Below are 25,964 nucleotides of genomic sequence, written 5' to 3'. Positions count from 1 at the left end.
ATTAATTCCCCTTTTTTTCATTTTTGATGCCCCCTGCCTCCCTCCCGGCGGATCCAACTTTCGTCAAATAGAGGGGGGGGGGCAATTTGTTTTAGCCATATTTTCCTTGATCGGCAGTTTAAAGTTGATTTCTTTTTGTTTCTTTGAAAGGGTAGTCCTAACAGTAAATAATTAGCTTTATCCTTTATAAAATAAAGTAAATATGTAATAACATGATAAACCCTTTTTGAATAATGCGAGCGCGAGCTATATATTTTTATTAATATGATGGGCAATATGTTTGTGATCTCCAAAGCGAGATGCCTATGTAACTAAATTTAGATAATAACTGCTAGCAAGAAGCGCGAACAGAATTTTTTAATATATAAGCTCTGACCTGATCTAAAGGGGACATTTTTTAAGTGATCACTAAAGTTATATATTTACGTTTCATTTCTGCGAGCGTAGAGAGCAAGCGGTTTGGGGGAAAAAGTCAAATCTGAAGATGTCAATTCACCTTTTTGGTCAATTACTGTTAAAAGGGCATCCTTGTGAGATGTTGCGAGCGAATCACGTGCTCAAACTTTTGGAAATTTCATGTGGGCCTAGAATGATAATATTGATATAGATATCATTTACCCAGGGAAGCCACTTCAGTTCTGAAAACTATTCTCCCAGCTATTATTATTTTTTTACAAGAATGCTCAGAACACGTAGAATGTCCAGTTTTCAGGTTGGAAATCGGAAAAAATTGGCTCACGTTTCTCGCTCGCATCAATTATTTTTTATTGAGCAACTCATTCTATTCCTGGTTACAAAAAGGAAGTATGAAATGTCCAGTTTTCAGGTTGGAATATCACAAATTTTAAGCTTGCGGTTCGCGCTCTCATTATTTAGTTCGTGGGATATATATTCTATTCATGAGTCACTAAATGCAGTCCTTAAAAGATTACTTTCTGAAGCCTGTTGCATAAATCTTTTTACCTGAGAAAACTCTGGTAAAAACTGAAAACTAAGGTTAGTCTGATTTCCGCCATTGACTTTAGCACAGGACAAAAACTCCTATAAAAACAACCTGAGTTTTCTCAGGTAAAAAGTTTCATGCAACGGGCCCCAGGTGAGTATATAAACAAATTACAGCTCGACCTCACATTAATTCGTTAGAAAGATACACATCTTTCTCACGATTACAAAAAATGCTCCGAATGCTCACTTCACGTCTTGTTACATGAAATGTTTACTAGTTTCAGCTTGTGATTCGCGCTTTCAACATCTCTCAAGGATCATTATTAGTATTATTTTTATTACCAGCAGAAGCTGTTATTAAAAATGACATCCCCTCCAATACAAATCCTATTATCTAGAGGTTGCTCGCACGCTTCCAACACACTTGATCCCTTGCATCTTTAATTAAACCATTTGCTTAAAGGCAGCAATTGCTCAGATAAAATCGAAATTAGCCTATGCTTTGATCAGGGCGCCATTCTTAATGAAATACATGCTTTGACCCCAACACACGCATGTATCATCGATCGTTATTACTATCATTGCATAATATCGTGTAATCTTGTAATGACAACATCGTTTTTGTTACCAAAATGAATTATTTTCATTTTCGGAAATACGAACCTTATTTAATTTTCGGATCAACGAACCTTATTTCGTTTTCGGATTAACGAACCTTATTTCGTTTTCGGATTAACGAACCTTATTTCGTTTTCGGATTAACGAACCTTATTTCGTTTTCGGATTAACGAACCTTCGGAATTACGAACCTTATTTCGTTTTCGGATTGACGAACCTTCGGAATTACGAACCTTATTTTGTTTTCGAATTAACGAACCTTCGGAATTACGAACCTTATTTCGTTTTCGGATTAACGAACCTTCGGAATTACGAACCTTATTTCGTTTTCGGATTGACGAACCTTCGGAATTACGAACCTTCGGAAATACGAACCTTCGGAATAACCGAACCTTCGGAAATACGAAGCTTCGGAATTACGAATGTATGCGCTTTCTAAGTTATGCTGTCATTCAAAAAGATTTGGTTTTGACGCCACCGCCGTCAGAAAAGCGGCACCTATAGTCTCACTCTGCTATAGATGCAGGTGAGACAAAAATGCACGTCCCTCCATGCTTTCAAAAACACTGTAAATCATTAAAATTCTGTCATACATGTAATTACACTTAATAACTTGATGTAAATGTAATGATTCCATGAGTAATTGTTGTCACTATGTATATAGTGTATTCTGTTACATTGAATTGCTATGATGTTCAGTTATTTGTTAAACTGCAGGGCGCCTTTGGAAAGCAGTTTTGCATAATTGAACAGGCCTACCCTGCAGTATAAAATAAATAAAACCAATAAATAAAATAAATAAAACCAATAAATGAAATAAATAATAATCATAAATGCCAATCGAATTTGAGAAGTAAAATTGTTCCCTGTTCGAATGTAGAGAGCATTAACACACTGCCATGTGCTGCCTTTCTACATGTACGTTGATACCTCGCTAAAATTGAGCTTGCGCTTGTGATTGTTTTCAATACACAATCGAATGGAGTCGAGTGCGGTCACGATTTTTGATTGTCATGCTTAAAACAAAGTGAGATCGTGTCCTGTGGCTAGTATTGTATTCGTTATTTGTTGAGGATTTGGAGAAATTTTTGTTGCTGTTCTGTGCATTCCGAGGAAAATTATGTTTTTCCATGAATTTCCGTTTAAAAAGCCACTTTCAAAAGCCTGTTTCCATGAATTCTGTGAAATCGCGGAAAATCATTGTCATGTCCCTCCATAACAGCGAATATTATTGACAATGAAAGGTTATCAATATCACAATAATGAGGTTATCAATAACAGCGCTATTTTCCAGTATTTTTCAGGGGGACGGGGGTCATACCTGTTCATAGAGGTCAATCAGGGTCTTGTCTGGAAGCTTGAGTGACTGTATTTGCTGAAGGACAGTGTCCCAATGACCACTGTTGATATCAGTGATGAACTGGTCAATGCTATCTACCGTATTGAGTGATACAGTTGATTCTTCCTGAAGGATGGCTAAGGTCCGAGGTAGACCAGCTTCCTTCAGATACTGTTGAATTAATCTCACCACACTGAAATCAAACAATGAACATTTTTAATCATTTCAAAATAACTTGGAATCACGATTGGATGGTGGGGACCATATACATGTACATGGGTCTTTCCATGAAGTTGTGGCATGAATCGTGTTAGTTCAGACTGATTGTACTACATTTATTGTTTGTAGGCTTTACATTTGTACTAAGGGCATACATTAATAGCGGAGATCGGGGTTAGTTGGAACGCGGGGTAAGTTGAAACATTGTAATTTTCTTCAACGCCGGTAGAATAAATTGATGCAATACTGCCCTCAATTTATTGCTATTAATAAAACAACAATGGCTTGGGGTTATGGCAAGACAGAGGCCTCCATCTTTCACTAAAAATCATCTTTAACACTCTTTTTACATGAATTGTAATGACATGTATGTCTCCTTTAATTCGATTTTCCACGCAGCTATTATAATAACAAAATCATTTTGTTCCTGAAGAGTGCACACCAGATTTCTATTGTAATATCCTGAAATTGTTTCAAAGAGTGAAATGAGTATTAAAAAGTGAATCAAATGGGGAGACAGGAATCATACCTCCCAACTCTCTCCTTGTCTCTTTCAACGTTTCTTTCTTTATCTTACTTTTCCCTCAAAAAGAGCTATGCTAGCAATTACTGAAAGAGAAATGATTTTTTCTTCAATAAATTATAGCATTCGCAATCAAACATGTTTTTTTTTGTTCTTTCATTTTGTTTTAGTTTTAAAATGTCTCCTTCTTGATTTCATAACCGAAAGCAAATTTATTAATAAATCATAAAAAACATTCATAATAGCCCCCTTGAATTCAATTTTGTCTCGATCGTTTTAATTGCTCAATTTAATTTAGACTAGTATAGCGTGGCGGAGTTGGTAGGAGGTTTCAGTCCTCATCCCCTATTAAAACAAAAATGTAAAAAAAGCGAAGTCCATATAAATTTGTGATTTTTTTGCCGGTTCACTCCCTCCCACATTCAGCTCAACCCTCCAATACAACAAACGCTCAGCAGCCCCTCTTATTTATAAATCTTTTTTCAGATATTTTGGTGCTGATGCTTTAACCAGGCAAAGCGTCCAAAGGTTTGTTTGCAGTACAACAGAAACAAAAGGGTGGGTCTTTTTTTTTTCTTTATACAAGTATGGATTCTTTTCTACCATGCTATTCGCTAGTTAAAAAAAAAATTGGGGAAAAAGTAGGAAAATCAATAAAATTCTGGTCAGTATTAACATTTTTTTTGGGGGGAGGGTAGGCCATACATGAATAAAAGTTTGTAGGCTTGAGAGGGTTCTGGTGGGACATGCCAGACAAATGTGTTTTTTTAGGGGGTGCCTTAATAACACAATTTCTCATTCTATATCATTCTACTTCCTCCATTTCGGGCAAGGAAACTTTTAGTTCATTATTGGTATTATCATTTCAAGTGATTATGTTTCCGTCGACTTTTCAATGCAAAAAATTCATCTGGGGAAAATAAACGAGAATGAGATGAAGAGCTTCTAAAACCTAACCTATTATATATTCATTCTGTAAAACGACCTGAATAAAAAAAATTGTGTTTTTTTTTAGCTGATTCACCCCTGAACCACAGCTCAACCCCTCCACCATAAAAAGCATTGCTGTCCCTGTAATAGAATTTTTTTTTCAAATATTTTGGTTTGGATGCTAACCATGGTAAGTTCCCCAAATGTTTTTTTTTTTCGTAACAGGAAAACAAGTGGAATGCCTCTGGCGGTCTCACCTGCATCACGCGATTCAATATAGCAGCAATGCTGACTTTGAAAACTACTATAACTCGCACAAGATGTTCAGTGATACTTGGTTACTCTTATTTCCACGTTTTATGAACTAGACCAACACACTTAAAGAGATATGGTGGTAATTCAACAAATATCCCCAACGTGGCCAAAGTTCTTTGACCTTACATGACCTTTGACCTTGATCATGTGACCTGAAACTCGAACAGGATGTTCAGTGATACTTGATTACTCTTATGTCCAAGTTTCATGAGTCAGATCCATAAAACTTTTAAAGTTATGATAATTCAACAGATACCCCCATTATGGCCAAAGTTCATTGACTTTGACCTTAGTCATGTGACCTAAAATGCGCACAGGATCTTCAGTGATACTTGATTACTCTTATGTCCAAGTTTTATGAACTAGACCAACATACTTTCAAAGTTATGATGGTAATTCTACAAATACCCCCAATTTGGCCAAAATTCATTGACCCTAAATGACCTTTGACCTTGATCATGTGACCTGAAACTTGCATAGGATGTTCAGTGATACTTGATTACTTTTAGGTCCGAGTTTCATGAATCAGATCCATAAAATGTCAAAGTTATGATGGTTATTCAACAGATACCCCCATTCGGCCAAAGTTCATTGACCCTAAATGACCTTTGACCATGGTCATGTGGTGTGAACCTCATGCAGGATGTTCAGTGATACTTGATGCAGTATTTGGTACCCTGGGGGTACCAAATAATAATCCGCCATTTTGTTGAATTATTTATTTTATTTTTTGCGCTGTACCCTGGGTTACAAAAAAATGTGTACAAGTATATTTTAATGTTTAATGTTTTGTACAGATTTTTTTTTCTTTTTAGTGATCTTATGTAACAATTAATGCATGCAAATGATAACTTTATTCTAATTTTCATGTTCTGTTCTCATCTTCACTGTTCAATAATGATACCTGTAGTTGTCATTATTGATCTTATATCTTTGAATTCAATTCAATTCAATTATTTAGTTGAATAACATAATTTGTTTACTATTATTGGCATTAGATTGTATCAAAGAAAGGAAATAGGCATTGTGATCATTGTCCCCATTCATTGTCATGATTGTCGCACCGATCGTACGACCGTGATCACCATGACAACGATGTAACTGTACACTATTACAACACGAGATTGCGCTGCACAACGCCGTACCCCGGGATACTACGGTACCCCGGTGTACGGCGTGGTGCATCACTTGATTAACATTATATCCAAGTTTCATGAACTAGGTCCATATATTTTCTAAGTTATGATGACATTTCAAAAACTTAACCTCAGGTTAAGATTTTGATGTTGATTCTCCCAACATGGTCTAAATCAAGGCTCCACATTAACTTTTTTTGGTGGTGGCCCGTTCGGGCCACCAAAACCTTCAAATATTTTTTTTTGGTGGCACAGCAGTAAAGCTTGGTGGCCCGAAAAATATAAAGAAAAACATTAATTAAAATTATTAAAACAAACTTCTGAAATATTCTGCAGTCACTACCACTATTCTTTGTATATCTTGTATGTAAATCGTACTTGCCATTATTTTACTTTGCTTATTTTGTGGTAATATATAAATTGTTCTATCATTGTAAATATGAAATGAGTGAAAGAGAATAAAAGGATTGTATTGTTCCCAGGTTGTGTGGACTTTTAATCTCCATATAGACACACACTCATAATGTTAAAGTAAATAAATAGTGCATATAGCAAACTCAGATAGATTTACAAAACAATGATTTTTCCTTTCTTCCTTTTTGATCGTAAAACCTAGATTATGCAGGCCCAAATCCAGATTATTTTCTTTTTCAGCATACTATAGCAGGAGAAAATCACAGAAAAATATGCTGCAGAATTAGAACAATGTATAAAAGGGGGAAATAAACAAAAAATAATTTTTAGAATAGTATATTGAAAAAAGAAAACAAAAATTGTAAAATGAATAAGTGAAATAACACAAAAGAAAAAATGAAGAAAGAAAAAAACAAACAGGAAAAAAAATTGAGGAAAAAAACAAAAGAAAATGTAAGAAAAATGAATAAGACAAAATTATCAAAGAATGGGGAAAATTATTATTATTGTTATTCAGTAGAAACATATTCTTTAATCAGGCATATTCAATGGGAAGGGGTATAAATGGTTTAATCACTGTAAAAAATGAAAAAAAATAAAACGGCAAAAGTTATCTGGAAAAACAGTGAGAAAAGTCCTTCCCTGTACTTGACAAAATGATGGAAAAAATTCACATTTCGTATCAATGAAATGCCTTTCCAAAGTATTTACTTCCTTGAGAGTGGTTTAAGAAGTCATTTAACAAAAAAGGAAGAAGCTGTCTATTTATTTTTGGCTAGAAGAGACACAGCTTCGAAAGAAACCAAATATCAACTTACATACAAATGCACATATGGGACTGTGATGTGCTCACCTATGTGTTTTATCTGTATTAATGCATTTGAAAATCGGTCTTTTTGAGTCAAAAGAGAGGTCATAATTCCTCCTTTTAATGCTTGCAAATAATAAAGTTTCAGTAGTATGGACTGTAGAAGGGCATTTCATTGGTGTAAAATGAAACTTTGACATAGATTTTCAAAGTTCTGGGGAAGATATCTTAGCAGTAACATTTCGTATCGAAGCTCCTTGAGTCTGATTAGTCTGCTCGCGCACAGCTGGCTGCACCGCTGCAGTGTTTCATGCATGCAAAGCTCAGCCAGACAGCCGGCGCAGCCAGCTGAATAATAGTTACTGTATGCTAGCGGTAGGCCTACATACAGTCATGACTATGCAATCTTCGTGTATTTGTGTGTAGATTAACAAAAAAGGCGCATGACGAATTGGCTTGAAAGTTGAACTGTAGAAAGTTGATAAATGCATGCAAAATCGGGAAAAAAATTGTGCTACTTTGAAAATTATTGGTTGCCCAATTCGGGCCACCAAAACTTAACATTTTTTCAATAATGGTTGCTCAAGATGAATTTTTGGTGGCCCCGGGCCATCGGGCCACCGCTAATGTCGAGCCTTGGAGTTCATTGACCCTAAATGACCTTTGACCTTGATCATGTGACATGAAACTCAGGCAGAATCTTCAGTAATACTTGGTTAACCTTATGGCCAAGTTTCATGGACTAGGTCCATATACTTTCTAACTTATGCTGTCATTTCAAAAACTTAACCTTAGGTTAAGATTTGATGTTGACGCCCCGCCGTCGGAAAAGCGGCGCCTATAGTCTCACTCTGCTATGCAGGTGAGACAAAAACTGGCCAGGTCAGTCTTTATTTTTATATTTTCTACCGCGTTATTCACCAGTAAAAAAAAAAGGAAAATCAGAGAAAGTAGACAAAAAGGCAATATTATGGTAGGTCAGAACATTTCCATGGGGGGAGAGGCTAGGTCAAACAAGAATAATAATACAAAGTCATCAGTTTGGGTCTGAGTACCGAGTTGCAACAAACAAACGTTTTGGGATTTTTTAAAAAGTAATCTAATTAAGTCATGTTATTCTTTTAAGTAGATATTCATGGAATTTTAGCAAAAGTGCACTTGTCTATTCCCCTATTTATCTCTCTCTCTTTCTCTCTGCCTTTCTCTTGTTCTCAGTGACATCTGTACATTTTCTTTTTCTATAATTTCCCAATTAAATGATTATATCTTCACCAAAACAAAAGCACTTTTAAATGCAATATAAATCATTGACGGTAATATATTCATACAATGTCATAAGCACCTGTGTTGTCAATAACTGAGACATTTATTCATAATCACATATTGAATTTTAGAATTTGTTAAATAATAATTTTTATCTACAAATTGTTCTTCAAAACAGTATTTTGTAACATTGCTAGTCGAAGGTACGTCATAACGAAGTGCGCTTCAAGGGTCAGACCTATTGTATGTGCTTTATTGACAAACGGATCGAGGGATCTACACGAGATTAGTCTGGTAAGAAACCTTCAATTTTTCGCCTTTTCATTAACCAATTTTGGAAACCTTCATACGCCTAATGCGTATGAAGGTGCAAAAATAAATAACATAAAAAACATTTACATTATTTTTATCTTATTGGAAAATGCCAGTTTTGGTAACGATATCAAAATGAGTTCGTACAGAATCCAATGAAATGACCATCAAAGTGTCTATTTGTATAAAATAAAGAATGTGTGCCAAAGGATTCTGGAAGAAATTGTGTAATTGCTGGGAAATTCTCAAATGAGCACAGGATTCGGGTCAAGCGTCGGCACGACATTCAAAGCAATAATACACTGTCCCACGTGCGCTTATCTGTGTTTGTGATCTTCAGTGTGAATATTTTTCAGCGTAGATTTCAAGATTTCACAAAGTTCAGTTTATGTGACTGTACCAGATCTAGATCCTCGATGATATACTGACAATTTAGCCTGGTTTACAGACTTTTTTATGAAATCAGTGTTTACTGCAACTACTGGCATTTCTCTTTAAAAGATGGATTGGCAAGAGTTACATATGCACTCCCCACTAAAAGTTGAAAAAAAACATGAAGGGTCAGAATAATACATCTAGCCCTAGAAAATACATGATGGGGGAGTGGAAATACATACCAAAATATGGTTTTATTCCGTCAAATTCGCATTCATTCGTAATTCCGAAGCTTCGTAATTCCGAACGTTCGTTAATCCGAAAACGAAATGAGGTTCGTAATTCCAAAAGTTCGTCAATCCAAAAACGAAATAAGGTTTGTTTATCCGAAAATTAAATAAGGTTTGTATTTCCGAAAATGAAAAAAATTCATTTTGGTAACAAAAACGATGTTGTCATTACAAGATTACACGATATTATGCAATGATAGTAATAACGATCGATGATACGTGCGTGTGTTGTGGCCAAAAGCATGTATTTCATTAAGAATAGGCGCCCTGATCAAGCATAGGCTAATTTCGATTTTATTTGAGCAATTGCTGCCTAAGCAAATGGTTTAAAGATGCAGGGGATCAAGTGTGTTGGTGGCGTGCGAGTAACCTCTAGATAATAGGATTTGTATTGGAGGGGATGTCATTTTTAATAACAGCTTCTGCTGGTAATACAAATAAAAATAATACTAATAATGATCCTTGTGAGATGTTGAAAGCGCGAATCACAAGCTCAAACTAGAAGACATTTCATGTACAAGATGTGAAGTGAAAATTCGGAGCATTTTTTTGTAATCATGAGAAAGATGTGTCTTTCTAAAGAATCAATGCGAGGACGAGCTGTAATTTTTTTATATACTGACCTGGGGCCCATTGCATTAAACTTTTTACCAGGGAAAACTCAGGTTGTTTTTACGGGAGTTTTTGCCCTGTGCTAAAGTCAATGGCGGAAATCAGACTAACCTTAGTTTTCAGTTTTTACCAGAGTTTTCTCAGGTAAAAAGTTTTATGCAACAGGCTTCAGAAAGTAATCTTTTAAGGACTGCATTTAGTGACTCATGAATAGAATATACATGTATATCTCACGAACTAGATAATGAGAGCGCGAACCGCAAGCTTAAAATTTGTGATATTCCAACCGGAAAACTGGACATTTTATACTTTTTTTGTAACCAGGAATAGAATGAGTTCCTCAATAAACAATACTTGATGCGAGCGAGAAACGTGAGCCAAATTTTTCTGATTTTCCAACCTGAAAACTGGACATTCTAAGCATTCTTGTAAAAAAAATAATAATAATAATAGCTGGGAGAACAGAACTGAAGTGGCTTCCCTGGGTAAATAACAATATCAATATTATCATAATTATCATTCAAGGCCTACATGAAATTTCCAAAAGTTTGAGCACGTGACCCGCTCGCAACATCTCACAAGGATTCCCTTTTAACAGTAATTGACCAAAAAGGCGAATTTTACATCTTCAGATTTGATTTTTTCCCCCAACCTGCTTGCTGGCTAAGCTCGCAGAAATGAAACGTAAATATATAACTTATCAATCAGTGATCACTTACAAAATTTTGCTCAATTTAATTACTACAAAACACACAACCTCTTTACACAGATGATAATCTCATGGTGAAAATATCTGTTTGAACCAAATTGCCCCTATTGGCCCCTTTTTTGGCTTTGCCCCCTGTTGCACCCACAAATGTAATAACTCCCACAAATGTAATAACGCCCACAAATGTAATAACACTTTACCCACAAATGTAATAACGCCCACAAATGTAATAACACTTTACCCACAAATGTAATAATTTTTGATCGCCCACAAATGTAATAACACTTTACCCACAAATGTAATAATTTTTGATCGCCCACAAATGTAATAATGACTTTACCCACAAATGTAATAAATTTGAAGGGATTTTTGGCGAATCCGTTCTAAACTAAAGTCCTATAGTAATGCGTTCATGTAGCACAAAAGTGCAAAGTCTTTTTTCCAGACCCGGTTGTTTCAAAAATTATAATATAAATCCAAAGTCTTTTTTCCAGACCCGGTTGTTTAAAAAAATATAATAAAAGTCCAAAGTCTTTTTTTCCAGACCCTGTTGTTCAAAAATTGTGATATAAGTCCAAAGTCTTTTTTCCAGACCCGGTTGTTTCAAGAATTTTAATAAGTCCAAAGTCTTTTTCCTGACCCAGTTATTTCAAAATTATTAATATAAGTCCAAACTAAGATACGATAATGATATTCCTGTGGAAAAAAATGGGAATAGAGCTTAGTCTTTTCTCCAGACCCAGTTAATTTTTAAAACTGGTGGAATTAATGTCTTTGTTGTTGTTTCAACTTATACGGTGTATATTGTGAATATACATGTATGCGCTAAGAGTAAATCGAGAATCAAGCGTAGTCTTTTCTCCAGACCCGGTTACCTGTTATTTAAACATTATGTATAACAGTTTAAAAACAGTATAAAGACCCCATAATCTTATTAATGCTGGATATAGCGTAGTCTTTCAGCCCGACCATTTTTTTTCTTAAAAAAACGCTAATAGTAAGAACTCAAAAAAATCAAAGTCTAAGACCAAACAAACCTTCAACCTAAGAACCTGTTTTAAAAGAGGTTTAGAGTGTTGTCTTTATTCCAGATCTAAAACAGTTACGAAAAAAAATCTTCTAACATAAGACCTTATACAGTTATATTCTTATTCTCGTGGAATAACACGAGTTTTAAAACGTACTCTTTCCTCCAGACCCGGCTATTAAAAAAAAGTAACTGAGAAACTTCGAATCTAAGACCAAATTTCCAAAGTATCACCCAGTAAAAATATGTCTTTTTTTAAATACTACTACTACCCCTACAAAACATTGTAATAATGCGTGGGTAAAGCAGACATCCTTTCTCCAGACTTGGTTACTATTTGAAAAATAAAATAGTTTTTACAAATATTCTAAAACGAATACCCAATAATCTAATTACTGTGGAACCACATGAAGACCGATTGTCGAAGATCGACTTTCCTCCAGACACAATTATTTCAGGAATAAAAAATCAATAAAACAACCCTCAACAACGAATCTAAGAACCAGCAATCCTCCAAATTAAGACCATGCATGTAGAAAAGCACATGTTTAGAGCGTTGTCTTTATTCCAAACCCGGTGATTTAAAAATGATTTAAACAATCCTAAAAACAGAAGACTCATAGTCTTATTCTTGTGGAATAACACAAGTATTATGCTTCTAGTCTTTCGTCTGGACCCGGTTATTTAAAAGATATTTTTAAAAAAATATTTAAAAAATGACAGCTGAGACCAATCTTCAAAATTAAACCCACTTTTTAATAAAATGCTTGGGCTTAGAGTGTTGTCTTTACCCCTCACCGACGTATATTATAACTTTTGAAACGACCGGGTCTGGAAAAAAGACTTTGGACGTATATTATAACTTTTGAAACGACCGGGTCTGAAAAAAAGACTTTGGACTTGCATTAAAAATTTTGAATTAAACGGGTCTGGAAAAAAGACTTTGGACGTATATTATAATTTTGAAACAACCGGGTCTGGAAAAAGACTTGGACTTGTACTGTAATATTTCATTAACCGGGTCTGGAAAAAAGACTTCGAACTTTTGTGCTATATGAACGCATTACTATAGGATATTAGTTTAGAACGAATTCGCCAAAAATCACTTCAAATTTATTACATTTGTAGGTAAAGTCATTGTTACATTTGTGGGTAAAGTGCATTATTACATTTGTGGGTAAAGTGTTATTACATTTGTGGGCGATCAAAAATTATTACATTTGTGGGTAAAGTGTTATTACATTTGTGGGCGTTATTACATTTGTGGGTAAAGTGTTATTACATTTGTGGGCGTTATTACATTTGTGGGTAAAGTGTTATTACATTTGTGGGCGTTATTACATTTGTGGGCGATTATTACATTTGTGGGTGTAACACCCCCCCCCCCCCCCGAAAAGGAAAATACGTTCCGCTGCCACTGGTTGAAACACGCATCGTCTTCATGGCTAACAGCAAAACGTTCTTAAAATGTCCCCTTTAGATCAGGTCAGAGCTTATATATTTAAAATTTCTGTTCGCGCTTCTTGCTCGCAGTTATTATCTAAAGTTAGTTACATAGGCATCTCGTTTTGAAGATCACAAACATATTGCCCATCGTATTAAGAAAATATATAGCTCGCGCTCGCATTATTTAAAAAGGGTTTATCATGTTATTACACATTTACTTTATGCCGATCGAGGAAAATATGGCTGAAAAAAAATGCCCCTCCCCTATTTGACGAAAGTTGGATCCGCTGGGGAGGCAGGGGGCACTTGCACCCCAAAAATGAAATAAAAAACAGGGAAATTAATATTTTCCAAAATGGGAAAGTTCCTTTTTCAAAAATAAATATGCCGTTTTTCATGTTTTTTTTTTAAATGAAATACTTTTAAAGTATACAAGTTAAGTTTTCAGGCTGGAATATTGCAAATTTTCAGCTTGCGCTTCGCACTCTCATTTGATTGGTGAAATATGCATCCTAAAGAGGTCACTAAATGCTTTCTTTAACAGGTTCTTTTTCTGTTCAGTATGTTTAAGCTCGCGTTTTGCGCTTGTGTTAATTTTTAGTTAGATGCACATCTTTTTAATGACAGCAGAAATCTGCGCGGATTTTTAAAAACTTATTTTCATTTTTTATTGAAATACCCTAAAGTTTGAGCTTGTGATTCACGCTCGCAACACCTCGCAATAATGCCATTTTAAGAATAATTGACCCCAAAAAACGTTTTACAACTTCACCTTTGAATTTGTTTTACCAAGCCGCTCGCTCATTTTACTCTCTCCCGAAAAATAAAGCCTACATATACATTTTGCCATCATAAGAAGTCACTTCAAAAAAGTTTTTCTCTACACACAATGACTTCAAGCAGATGATAATCTCAAGGTGAAAATATCACCAAAGTGCCCATTTTGACGTACGAGTTTCATTTTTTGGCTTTACCCCCCAACAAAAATTCGTTCGTCCGCCCTTGCCTTCCTATCCTCATAATAATTGAACGGCAACAGTGTCCCCCACCCCCCTCCCCTTGCCTCTGCTTTCCCGGTTTTCATTTTTCGGATTAACGAGCTTTATTTTGTTTTCGAATTAACAAACCTTATTTCGTTTTCGGATTAACGAACCTTCGGAAAAACAAACCTTATTTCGTTTTCGGATTAACGAACCTTATTTCGTTTTCGGATTATCGAACCTTCGGAACAACAAACCTTATTTCGTTTTCAGATTATCGAACCTTCGTAATAACGAACCGTCGGAATAACGCCACAAATGTTGGGACTAACGAACCCTTTTTCGTTTTCGGATTAACGAACATCGAGGTATAGGCAATTTACGTGTTTTGGAATTATGAACCTTCGGAATAAAGAACCTTTGGAATTACGAAGCTTCGGAATTACGAAGTGTAACTGTCAAATTTCGAGCAGGATCTAGAGCGTTTAATTGTCCATAGACATCGGTTTGGTCTGTGAGTCAAGACTAGTCGAACTATCAGCTCATAATCGTTAAAATACTCCTGACGGTATCAGTGCTTCTCGCTAGCATAGCGGGAAGAGGTCTTGATTACAGATAAAACGAGGCGAGTACAAATCCCAACCAAGGTAAGAAACAGTGAAAAAAGGATAGAAACTCTGAAGTGAACGTACCGAAAGTCTCAACTTTTGTAATTTTTGGTGGGGGGTGCACGTGGAACTCTTTCCGATGGATTTCCCTAGGAAATCCATCTTTGTTTTGTAATTTTTGGTGGGGGGGTGCACATGGAACTCTTTCCGATGGATTTCCCTAGGAAATCTATCTTTGTTTTGATTAAGCCCGAGTCGAATCAATTTTAAAATCGGTGTTCGATCGATGTCATCAAACACCGGTGCAGATTTTGCAAAATCGGTGCATCGAAAAAAAAAATAAAAATACGTCAGCCAGCCGATTCGTTTGGTTTACACAATCAATCATCAAAATATCAGTAATGTCCAACTTTACTACTACTTACTTGATTTCTATTGCCCCCAAAATGAAACCGATTGAGTAATTATGATGCTATTCACCATTAATTTGAAGTTTATTTTGATCATAGTTCGAGTCTTACTCGTCTGCTCGTGCCGAGATAATTTATGCACGATGAATTCATGAATGGAAGTCATGGCCATCGATCGTGCATGCGCAGTACTGTTCTTTAATCAAACCAGAAAATGGCCGGAAATTGACGCGATCAACGTAAAATAAATCTTGCTTTCATGAACAATATTAATATCATGACCATAGAACATTATTTAATCGTAATATTTAACAATAATTTGCATATGATAATCATTAATATGAATTTGGAGCTTGATGTGAAACGTTTGTATTTCGTTTCAATTTTCAATGGCGGACATCTCATGACGATCGACTTGACATCGAGCTAGTGCACTTGTCTAAAAAAAATAATCATCACATCAGGATTGATTCTCGAACATTGTCTACATGCAAAAACTCTGTTCAAGTTCGAAATATCACCATATAATAACATTTTACATGACAAAACAGAGAAAATTGCGTTTGATTTTTTTCCAATCAATTTGAAGCTAGTTTGTGCCCAACTTTTGGCTCTGATTTCATGAATGGGAAAATATGTCATACGTCATCGAACACGCATGCGCATTGTGCTTATTTTCTCGGAGCTCGGAGCCAGAGATGGAATAACAATAGAAATAATCCGGCCAGTATTAATTCTTCCATATGAACATAACATACTTTGCTGACATCGTCAATATTCTTAGTATGACCATAAAATCTTGTTAAATCGTAATAATTTAGATGAATTTAGGGCTCGATTCGAAACATTCGTATTTACTTTGATCGCATGCTCAATTGCGTCTAAAAAACTGGATTGTCATTATCAGGATTAATTCTCGAACATCGTCATAACTCATATACCACAATCTTTCCTCACAATCGTTATATCAGCATTGAATAGCAATTCAAATGACCATCCTGAGAAAATTACGTATTTATTCCCATAAATTTATTTGGAGCTCATTTTGGATCCAACTACACAATCTCAGGCAAGTTACAGTGCTCTCCGTTGATTGCACTTATTTGCTGGCGCTGACGTCAAGCACGCCGTCAAGCACGCCTGCCGTTTCGGGAGAGTGAGTGTACGGAGCTAGCTGCGGACGGGGCTGGTGAATGGACTGCGAATGCTAGTTGACCGAAAATCATTCGGATTGACTCTGCGTGATTCATGTCTTTATTATTGTTTCATTTTAAACTAATATGTTGTCATCTGCAAATATCATTGTTGAAGATATTTTGGGAAGAATTCTGCTTTGGTCCCCGGCCTTTTTTGTGTGTTTTGTGATCATGGAAAATACAAACGAACTTTGCTGTCATCTGCTTGTGCAACGCTCACCCGGCCAAAGCGCATCGCATCGACGCAAAAACAAAAGACTAAATTTTCCCCGCCTTCAATATTCGATGCATCGATGTTCGATCGAATTAGAGCTGTCGAACACCGGTTTTCAAAATAATCGATATGACTCAATAATGCTCTCTTATACATAAATGACAGGCGGTTCAAGCTCCATGATGAAGAAGTATATGTCAAAATATTTAAAACTATCATGGAGTCCTCAAGGCTAGGTGAATGGGGAATATATTATGAAATGCAGACCTTATCATTTACATGTATAAATTCGTGGAGCTCATTAAATTGCTCTCCTTATTTTTTTTTAGCTCAATTGAGCTCCTCGCTCTTCTTGAGGAGCTCAAATCAATTCAATACAATAGGGGAGACCTAGTCTGCTATGCAGACTCTGAATGGCTCATGAGGTGGGATCTGCTACTGGTTTGCGAAGCAAACCAGCCTGAAAGTGCGAGCGTAGCGAGCCATTTCTGCAGCCTCTGTAGACCTAGTCTGCTATGCAGACTCGTTGAATCAGCTAAGGTACACATACTGCAGATGTGGGTCTACATTTGTAGACTAGGGGAGACCGGGGTTAGTTGGAACATTTTTGACAAAAATGGCTGTAAAATCCAAATAGATTTTATTCGAGAAACAATCAATATATCAGCTTAAAGCATATATCTCAGGGCTTCAAATGAACCCCATAAAATTTTTAACTCTATTATGGTTACTGAAAAAATCCACCTTGAACAAGACTATCGCAAACGTTCCAACTTACCCCCATATCGGGGTAAGTTGGAACACTGCATGGTCAATTAGGAATTATACTAAAACTTCTTAAAACTGTAATATTACATGGTTTCAACCTATTTGCTTTATATTATTCAAGTTCAAAATATTAAAGTGTGGATTCATTGAACTTGATGTTTTCTATTATACAGCCACTCACGCAAGCAGACTGTGTAGTAGAATTCCGCATATTTGGGTGCGTTTGAGTTAACATGCAATTAAGTGTACTATCAATAATTTCATGCACTTCTGCATCAAATTTATAAGACAAAAATTGATTTATATTTTTTCTCATAATTAATCATGCAAATAAGCATATAAAATTTTCCCGAAATTTTTTTTTTTTTATGTTTTTGCCTTTAACTCTAATTAAGCTAGTAGAATGCTATTTTTTGGTGAGAAGTATCAATTTTCACATTTATAACAAATATCCACCAAAAATCGCAAAAAATATAATTTCTTATGTATTTTTTGTTTTTCGAACTTTGTTTTTTCCAATGGACTTTGTCAGGAGTCTTTTGCGATCATAAATAGCATAGAATGAATCTATTTGAACCAGCAAAAGTAAAAAAATAATCATACATTTATGACTTTTGGTTGAAAAACACAAATTGCATTGACCTTGTACATGGAATCACGTTTTTGAACAATTTTGGGTCCGAACATGCACATACAATTTGTTGCGTAATTTTGAAACAGCGCACACAGGCATCACAAATTTGGTCTCAAATGATGCGCAAGACTTGAAAGTAAAAAGTCAGCTAGCAGTGTAGTAAAAATATTTTGTGCCACGGCATAGTGACGAAATTTCTTGAGGGGGGCTCAAATTGACCCCCCCCCCCATTTGATAAGGGTTAACATTGCATTAGGTGCCTACAATAGGCCTTAAATGCACACTCAGACCCAACTGATAAACAAAACATGCATGATATACAATACATGTTCAGAAGAGTGTGAAATACTTTGGTTTTTTTCTCATATCCAATATTTTCATTCATAATTATGTTTGGGGTAAGTTGGAACATGTTCCAACTAGCCCCTTCAATTTTGTTCCAACTAACCCCGGAGGCCCATTTGACATTTATAGGCTTACAACACAAAAAGCGGACTTCACCATGGCATATTAATAACCTCATTTTGTAGCTTGGTATAAGTGTCTATTATACCCCCAAACTGGCCAACTTGATCTATAAACTTCTCTGAGATAATCAAACATTTCTGAATGAGAAAAAATTTACTCAGAAGGTCAAAAAAAACTTCACCAGGCTTGTTGCACATGTGTTGTCTGTAATATGGTGGATGGCTGTTGATAATGACAATAACTTGAGGGCAGTATTGCAGAAATTTATTTAAAGACGTTAAAGAAAATTACAATGTTTCAACTTACCCCATGTTCCAACTAACCCCGGTCTCCCCTACATGTATGATAAATTGTAGATTTTTCTTAACATCGTATATATATATGCAATAGCTGTGTAGCTATTAATTAATTTGTGGTGAAACTAGGCCTGGGTCAATACGTTTACAAAATATCACGCTCCTGCTAAAAAAAAAGAAAAAAAAAATTGCTTAAATTTCACATTTTGCATCTTTAAATCCATGAAATGGCCATCTATTTTCCACAATTCCTTGAAATTACTTTGATTTAGTTGAAAACTGTCAGGAAAATGAAGAATATTCACCTCTTTCCCAACTGATTTGAACTCACACTCAATAAATATTGTAGTCCCACATGTAGACTTCCATGCTGTTGCCATGAAAATCCACATATATGACTACAATATTTAACAAGTTTACCAGATGTAAAATGTAAAATTTTAGCAATTTTTTTTTTTTGGGGGGGGCGCGATTTTTTCTCCTTATTTTTTTTTGAGGAGTGCGCTAGGAGCGATGGCGCAATCGCGCTCCTCAAAAATGAAGGTCTGGAAATGTCAGAAATTGTTAAGGAAATCCCCAGAAACAGTGGTTATTCCTGTCTAATCTAGATCTATTTCTGCCACCCATAACTAAGAAGAAAAGTGATGCTAGACTCTGGAACAAATATGACGAGGCGTTTACAAGATGTTACTTATTGTTGGCTGCACCTGCGGGCATCGATTGTATTTTGATATGTAAATCGTACACTTCATTGTCGGCTGCTTGAGCTCGCATGGTCGCATCTAGACCACAAGCTTCGGTCCCTGTTATGTTGGTTGTTCCGCTGAACTCCGTTGGCTCCACTCACCAAAATACAGAGACCGAAGTTCTAGCTAGATCTGTACAGGGGACTCAATGGCCATATGTTTATGTATTAAATTCAGATAAAACAGGGAAGTGAAGTAGCGCAACAGCCGAAGTAAGTTACTGTTTTCTCCCCTTGTAAGCTTATTTTTCCCTGTTTTGGTGCATTTCAGGCCAAACGGAACAATAATCTTTATTTTGGTACAGTTCTTTTTATATATTTTTATGAAATAAAGACAAAAATCGATGAGCCACGTCAGGGGGATTTTGCATTGTTAACCCCCTAATGGTGGCTGCACGATAGCTAACCCAGCAGGGTCGGAGCCCCCTGAGTAATGAGATCGAAAAGGGAGCAATAGCACTGCTATTGTCCGGATGCGACCTAGACATCTGGTAGCCGTCTGTTTTGAGGAGTTTTTTAACATTTTATTTTTAATTTCTCCTCGTATACAGACGGCTCGCGATCATGTAACCCACCCAGCACCAGGCGAGGGGCTCCATCCCGCGCCGGAGCCCCCTGGGCAGTAGAGGCGCATGGCCAAGATGGGAGACTCTCTCCAATAAGGGAGACAATCTCCCATATTGGAGACTTACCTTGCAAAATAACAAAAGAAAAAAACACTAACAAAAGAATGATTTTTTTCACCCAAACTTTTGTCCCACTGAGGTCAGAAGCCCATTTTTTTTTGTGTGTGGATGACTATAAAAATCCTTATAAAAGCAAAAGTAGATGGTGAAAAGGGATAATTTTTCATGAGGAATCTGCTTATCACATATTTATTTGCCGCCAAGGTAATCCTTTTGAAGCAAATGTAAACAAAGAAAATTCGTCTCCCAAACTGGAGACTGTCTCTGAAATTGGATACCCAAATTCTTTATAAATTCTCATGGGAGACAGTCTCCAATATTGGCTGTGCGCCTCTACTGCTGGGAACCTCAAAAAACGAAAGTTCCGTCGCGATACCTCCCTAATTCTTTCAAAATTCATAACAAAATGGCCGATCGAGACTGGGGTAGCTGTAGAATTAGGAGATAACTTTTCATTTTTTTTTGAGGTTCCAGTCTGTGCCTCGATGTCACTTGTCAGGATACTGCCACACGATCACTCAAGGGTTTATTTCTATTCTGCCTGTGGGGGAATCTACAGGTAGGACTATGGTATGCCAATGCTGTACACAGCACACAATTTAAAAAATCATTAAAATATCACTTTTGTGACCAAAAATACTAATTTCCATACAGTTGCAATTTATTTTTCCCTAGTAACTTGGGGGTAATTTTTGTATTCACCAGAGCCAGGTCCGTGAGTGGGGTTTCAAAAAAATAGCAGAAAAATCTGAAAATTTACCTTACTATTTACTATCGCCAAGCCGCTGCATATGCCCATCACGATTCACGGTGTATTCCATCCAGGACCATTTCCACGGATTAGAAATGTCGCTGCACTTTTTATCTTCATCGGTATCCAAAGGCGACCCTCTCTGAACGATTACACATTTATGTTCAACAGACATTTTGAAAGTCATAGAAATATTTCCAATGATTCAAGAATTTAAACAACAAAGTCCAAACTCCAAAGTAAGAAAGTTCAAAACACTAACTTCGTAAACATCCCGAACAAGTGAAATGGTTCATTCACTCGCGAGTCTCGATCGTATGTACATGTACGTAACCAACAACGTGCACACGGCCACACGCAATGATTTCCCTGTGTTGTATGCGGTTTCCGTCCGCTGACAATGCATACAGATTGACGGGCCCATATGCCAACGGCAACAGTGCACGGTGTGATCTGCAGCAGTTTCATAGAGTTACACTAAAAATTCGAAACTTCGTGAAGGCAAAATACAAGGCCCCGTAACGTGTAAATTCACAACACACACATTCTGCTTGCATCCATTTACCTAGACTTGTTTTCCAGCCGTTTTGGATAAAATAGCGGAATTTTGACTTAGAAAAAACGGAAATGGAACACAGGAAAAAAGCGGAAATTGAAATCGGTCTTAAAAATGAAAATAGCGGATTTCCGCTAAATAGCAGAGATTTCACAGGCCTGCACAGTCAGACTGCAGGTCCCAAGAAAGTGGCTTCTTTCATCCAAGTGATATTCATGACTTGAGATGTTTTGCATATTTAAAGAGCTTGATGCGGACCAAAAAACCTCTTTTCATTCGGTCATTGCTGCTCTAACTGTGCATAGAATTTCATGAATTTGGTACCATTGCAAAGAAGAAGAATCATTCTTTCAGGTCATGTGTTTGGAATTATTCAAAGATTTTGTAATATAGGTTAAAATTTTGATCTAAAATATGCTACAAAATAAATATTTTCACCTGACAAAAGCTGCTAACTTCACACTTTATTTTTGTTTGAACCCAAATGATTTTTATATCACAATAAAGCTGAATATGTATGCTTTGAAGTGATATAGGTTTCAAAATAAGAATTGGTTTAATCGGGTCAAGATCACACTTTTCATTTGCCAAGTACATAAAGCAGCTTGAAAACAAGAATACTGCACTCTGATTGGTCAGAGAGACCACACGATGGCAAATTCCAACGGTTCTACAGTGCGTCCCAGAAAAAACGAAACCGAAATTTAGCGATCATTTATCATTACTTAATCATACATAAAATAGACAAATGACCTACCAATTTAAAGCTTAGAATCTCCTCTTTCATCTGATATTACTTAGATTATTTTTCATTCACGCATGAGTGAGCAAATACAATTTGAAAAAAGGATATCAAAAATTCATTTTTCGGGGGGTATCTGGGTTTCAAAAAGAAAACCACATTTTTGAAAAGTTCAATATCTCCTCTTTAATTTGATACCTAAATGACAGAAAATGGTCATGAAATAACAAAGATCTGGTCATTTGAAATAAGGCTTGAATTTCATTAAATTTCATAAAATGAAGACGTTCTCCAGGCCGGCTTTCAAACTCACTCGACACTCTGTTTTGTTGACGATCAGCCATGCATTAAATCTTTTGTTCACCATGCGAAAGCTTCTGTGGGAAACCGGTGAAAACACGTTTATCTCATGAAATTATGGAAATACAAGCCTTATTTCAAATGACCAGAACTTTTTTATTTCTTGACCATTTTCTGTAATTTAGGTACCAAATTAAAGAGCTGATATTGAACTTTTCAGAAATGTGATTTTCTTTTTGAAACCCAGATTGCCCCCGCCAAATGAGTTTTTGGTATCCTTTCTTGAAATTGTTTTTGCTCACTCATGCGTGAATAAGAATTAACCTAAGTAATATCAGATGAAAGAGGAGATTCTAAGCTTTAGATTGGTAGGTCATTTGTCTATTCTATTTATGATTAAGTTATGATAAATGATCACTAAATCTCGGTTTCGTTTATTCTGGGACGCACTGTAGTGCCTGGGTTCGTGGGAAGGTCACACTTCCCATGTGGTAATCTCCTCAAATACCCCGCGCCTGTTGTTCTGTGAACCTTATCCAGTCAATCAGAACACTGGATTTCATGCAAGTACAAAATTTCAGAAATCTTGTCTTGTACCTTGGTGGGAAAAGTGTGATCTTGACCCGATTAAAAGGTGCCGCATATCAAGAGTGGCATTGTGAGAAAATACAGAAGCTCAGCTTTATGGTGATATAGATATCATTGAAGCTCAAAATAAAAAGTTTTGCACAATTTGCAAAAGGAAACAGAGGAAGAAAATTCTGTTTTGAGGCACATTTTCAGGCCAGAAATTTACTTATTTAACAAAATATTGTATACAAAATACAGAGCTCTGGCAGAGAGACAGAGCTCAGACTGGCTAGCTAGTATAAGCGCCAAAGCCAGAGCTGCCAAGTTGTATTTTGCATTTTCAGTATTCTTATCCCCCAAAATCAGTATTTTGACCAAAAAATTCGTATTTTTACCATGAGATAAATATGCATGTATAATGGCAAAGTTCAATCACTTCTTACATTATTTTACGCCCCACACCGTCGCACACGAGACCGAAAGCTTCAGTCTAGATTTTGGTTGTTCCGCTGAAATGCGTTGGCTCACTCACCAATACATAGACTGAAGAATATGGAGGCCCGTACATACAGACAATGTATTAGCAGTAACGTTAGATCTAACATTCGACGGAAACCTGTTTTTTCCAATCGTTTTTTGCACATAATATCATAAAATGTCACATTATGAAAAAGAAATTGCATCCATATTTATGGAAAAATGTAAGAAATTCAGAAATATCGTACCTTAGACCGAAGTTACGGCTAATTCGTTTCAAATTGTGATCGAAACATCGTCATCTTCGATCCTTCCGTCGGTCAACGTAAATTGCCATCTTGGATGACGTCATCATCCTTACAGACGTATTTACCAGTCGCAAAATATCGTGATTTGAGCCGCTGCTTTGCGCTTGTAAACTACGTGCGTGCGCTTGGAACTTGTCACCCGCATTTATTCGCCAGGATATCGAAAATTCTAATCGGAAAGCCTTGATGAAAGCATAACTCATTGAACGTAGAGGGCAGCAACACACGGAATACCTTTTCTTCTCTAATTTGTTTTTCCCGTATTTTATCATGAAAAACCGTACTGCCGTATTTTAAATTGATTTCTGTATGAAATACGTAAAAATCGTACTACTTGGCAGCTCTGCAAAGCGTACGTGCGTGAGCCTCCCGTCGGCCTTGTAAAACAGATTGAGCTTTGTTTGATGATTTTTTGTCTGATATTTACCTCATCCCCTGGAAAAATAAAACAAATGATTTTTAAGTTATAATTAGCAAATAAGATAAGTTATTTTGGATGCTACTAGGCCGTATGACAACTCACCAACGCGAGGTTTAATACTAGACTCTGGGATTTATTGAGGTAGCTCAACCATACCTCGAGCGATGTTCACGTGCAGGCTCCACTCCATTTCACTACCGCTACATCGGGTAGGTGGAGCGTAGTGTGGCGGTAGTGAAGTTGAGTGGAGCCTGCACGAACATCGTTTGAAGTATGGTTGAGCATGCAGTGTCATTCCATTCACAAGGAAAAAAAACAAAGAAAGAAAAGATATACAGGTATTTACAAGATATACAAGTAATTGTGTGACTGAAAAGCTTATATTAATGTTTTTTATCAGTTTTGAATCTACATGTACATTGTAGATCTATGTCAAAATAGTAAAATAATGAATTATTTTCAGAATTTGATTTTCAAACGTGGGTCAAATTTCATAACGCAGGCGGGTGACAGGAAACTGAACATCTAGTTTCAGCGGCCAAATATCGAATGAAATACAAAAACAGAAGGAATTAGGGAAATATGGAGATATACGAGAAGAAAAAATTTACTGTATCATTATCCAGGTATTTATTTCAATTTTGATTACTTTATAGACAAGGTCCCATAGAATTAAATATTGTAATTATGATTGTTGTGAGTCGACCGACCTGGACTGAAAAACAACATTGTCGATCTTTGCTGGGCAGCCTGGGCTAGCTAGCGCGCGGAGCTGCGGCTCCGATCCGAGGAGTATTGCGTAATGCTTTCAATTTCGAGATCAGAGCGGACTCATTTCGTGGTACAAAATCACCAAAAAAAATATTTTCTCTCCGGAATGAAAGGCGAATTTGCAAATTGTAAGTAAATTCACTCTACATGTAGGCTAGGTTAGTAGTTGGCATATATTTTCCTGATTTGAGCCTGTATAGTGTGGGGATTGCAGAAATAATATTTTTCATTTCTCAAAGATAAATTGACTTGTGGGTTAAAACCCAACGGGTCAGCAGGGCCCGCTTGCAAATTATTGGATTATACGGGACGGTACGGTTCGGGTTTTCACTTGCGGGTTACAACATTGGGGCAATCCTCATGATTATTTCAAAAATTTGAACATTTTTTTCTTCAGAACATCTTTATAGTGACGGATGGTATAATCATATAGCTAGCAGTGGCGGTATGGCCAACCCCCCACCTCCCATTTTTTTTTTCAAGTAGTTTAAAACAGGAAGAAGAATGACATCGATTTTTGTACCAAATTATTTTCATTAATAATTTTATTGGTAGAAATACAAAAAAAAGTTTTTTTCATGTTTAGCCCCACTTTCAAAACTACATGTATTCCGCGGCTCCTGGAAGAATGGAGATATGGATGGAAGGAGAGAAATAAATAGGATGAAGGGGTGGATCCAGCTTTTGCCAAAGGAGGGGGGGGGGCAAATTTTTTCACCCATATTTTTCCCCAATCGGCCGCGCGAAGATGATTTATATTTTTTTCTTTGAAGAAATGTCAC

At 36.3% G+C, this 25,964-nt stretch overlaps 1 protein-coding gene across 2 annotated transcripts; it reads right to left on the bottom strand.

Annotated features, from left to right (window-relative positions):
* Positions 1-2,000: 2,000 nt before the first annotated feature.
* LOC121415338 (WD40 repeat-containing protein SMU1-like) lies at positions 2,001-21,808 on the bottom strand. 2 transcript variants are annotated; one of them, XR_005970000.1, is made up of 2 exons: positions 21,047-21,808; positions 2,001-3,095 (listed from the first exon to the last, which is right to left on the bottom strand). XR_005970000.1 is itself a non-coding variant. In XM_041608519.1 (2 exons), exons 1-2 carry the CDS (start codon positions 21,222-21,224, stop codon positions 2,879-2,881), a joined length of 390 nt encoding a protein of 129 aa, XP_041464453.1. In that variant the 5' UTR covers positions 21,225-21,499; the 3' UTR covers positions 2,001-2,878. The 2 variants fall into 2 exon arrangements, 1 of the variants encoding a protein (XP_041464453.1); XM_041608519.1 differs by having other exon boundaries at positions 21,052-21,499.
* Positions 21,809-25,964: the final 4,156 nt, after the last annotated feature.

Source organism: Lytechinus variegatus, chromosome 1, assembly GCF_018143015.1.
Source record: "Lytechinus variegatus isolate NC3 chromosome 1, Lvar_3.0, whole genome shotgun sequence".
NCBI classification, from domain to species: Eukaryota; Metazoa; Echinodermata; class Echinoidea; order Temnopleuroida; family Toxopneustidae; genus Lytechinus; species Lytechinus variegatus.
This window is presented reverse-complemented; position numbering and strand designations above follow the sequence as displayed.

Bases quoted from the DNA above. Each gene is read 5' to 3' on its own strand.
- LOC121415338 (XM_041608519.1), bottom strand. From the start codon at position 21,224: ATGACTTTCAAAATGTCTGTTGAACATAAATGTGTAATCGTTCAGAGA. The intron at 3,096-21,051 runs GTAAGGTAAATT...GTTTGATTTCAG, and splicing joins CGGCTTGGCGATAGTAAATA to TGTGGTGAGATTAATTCAAC.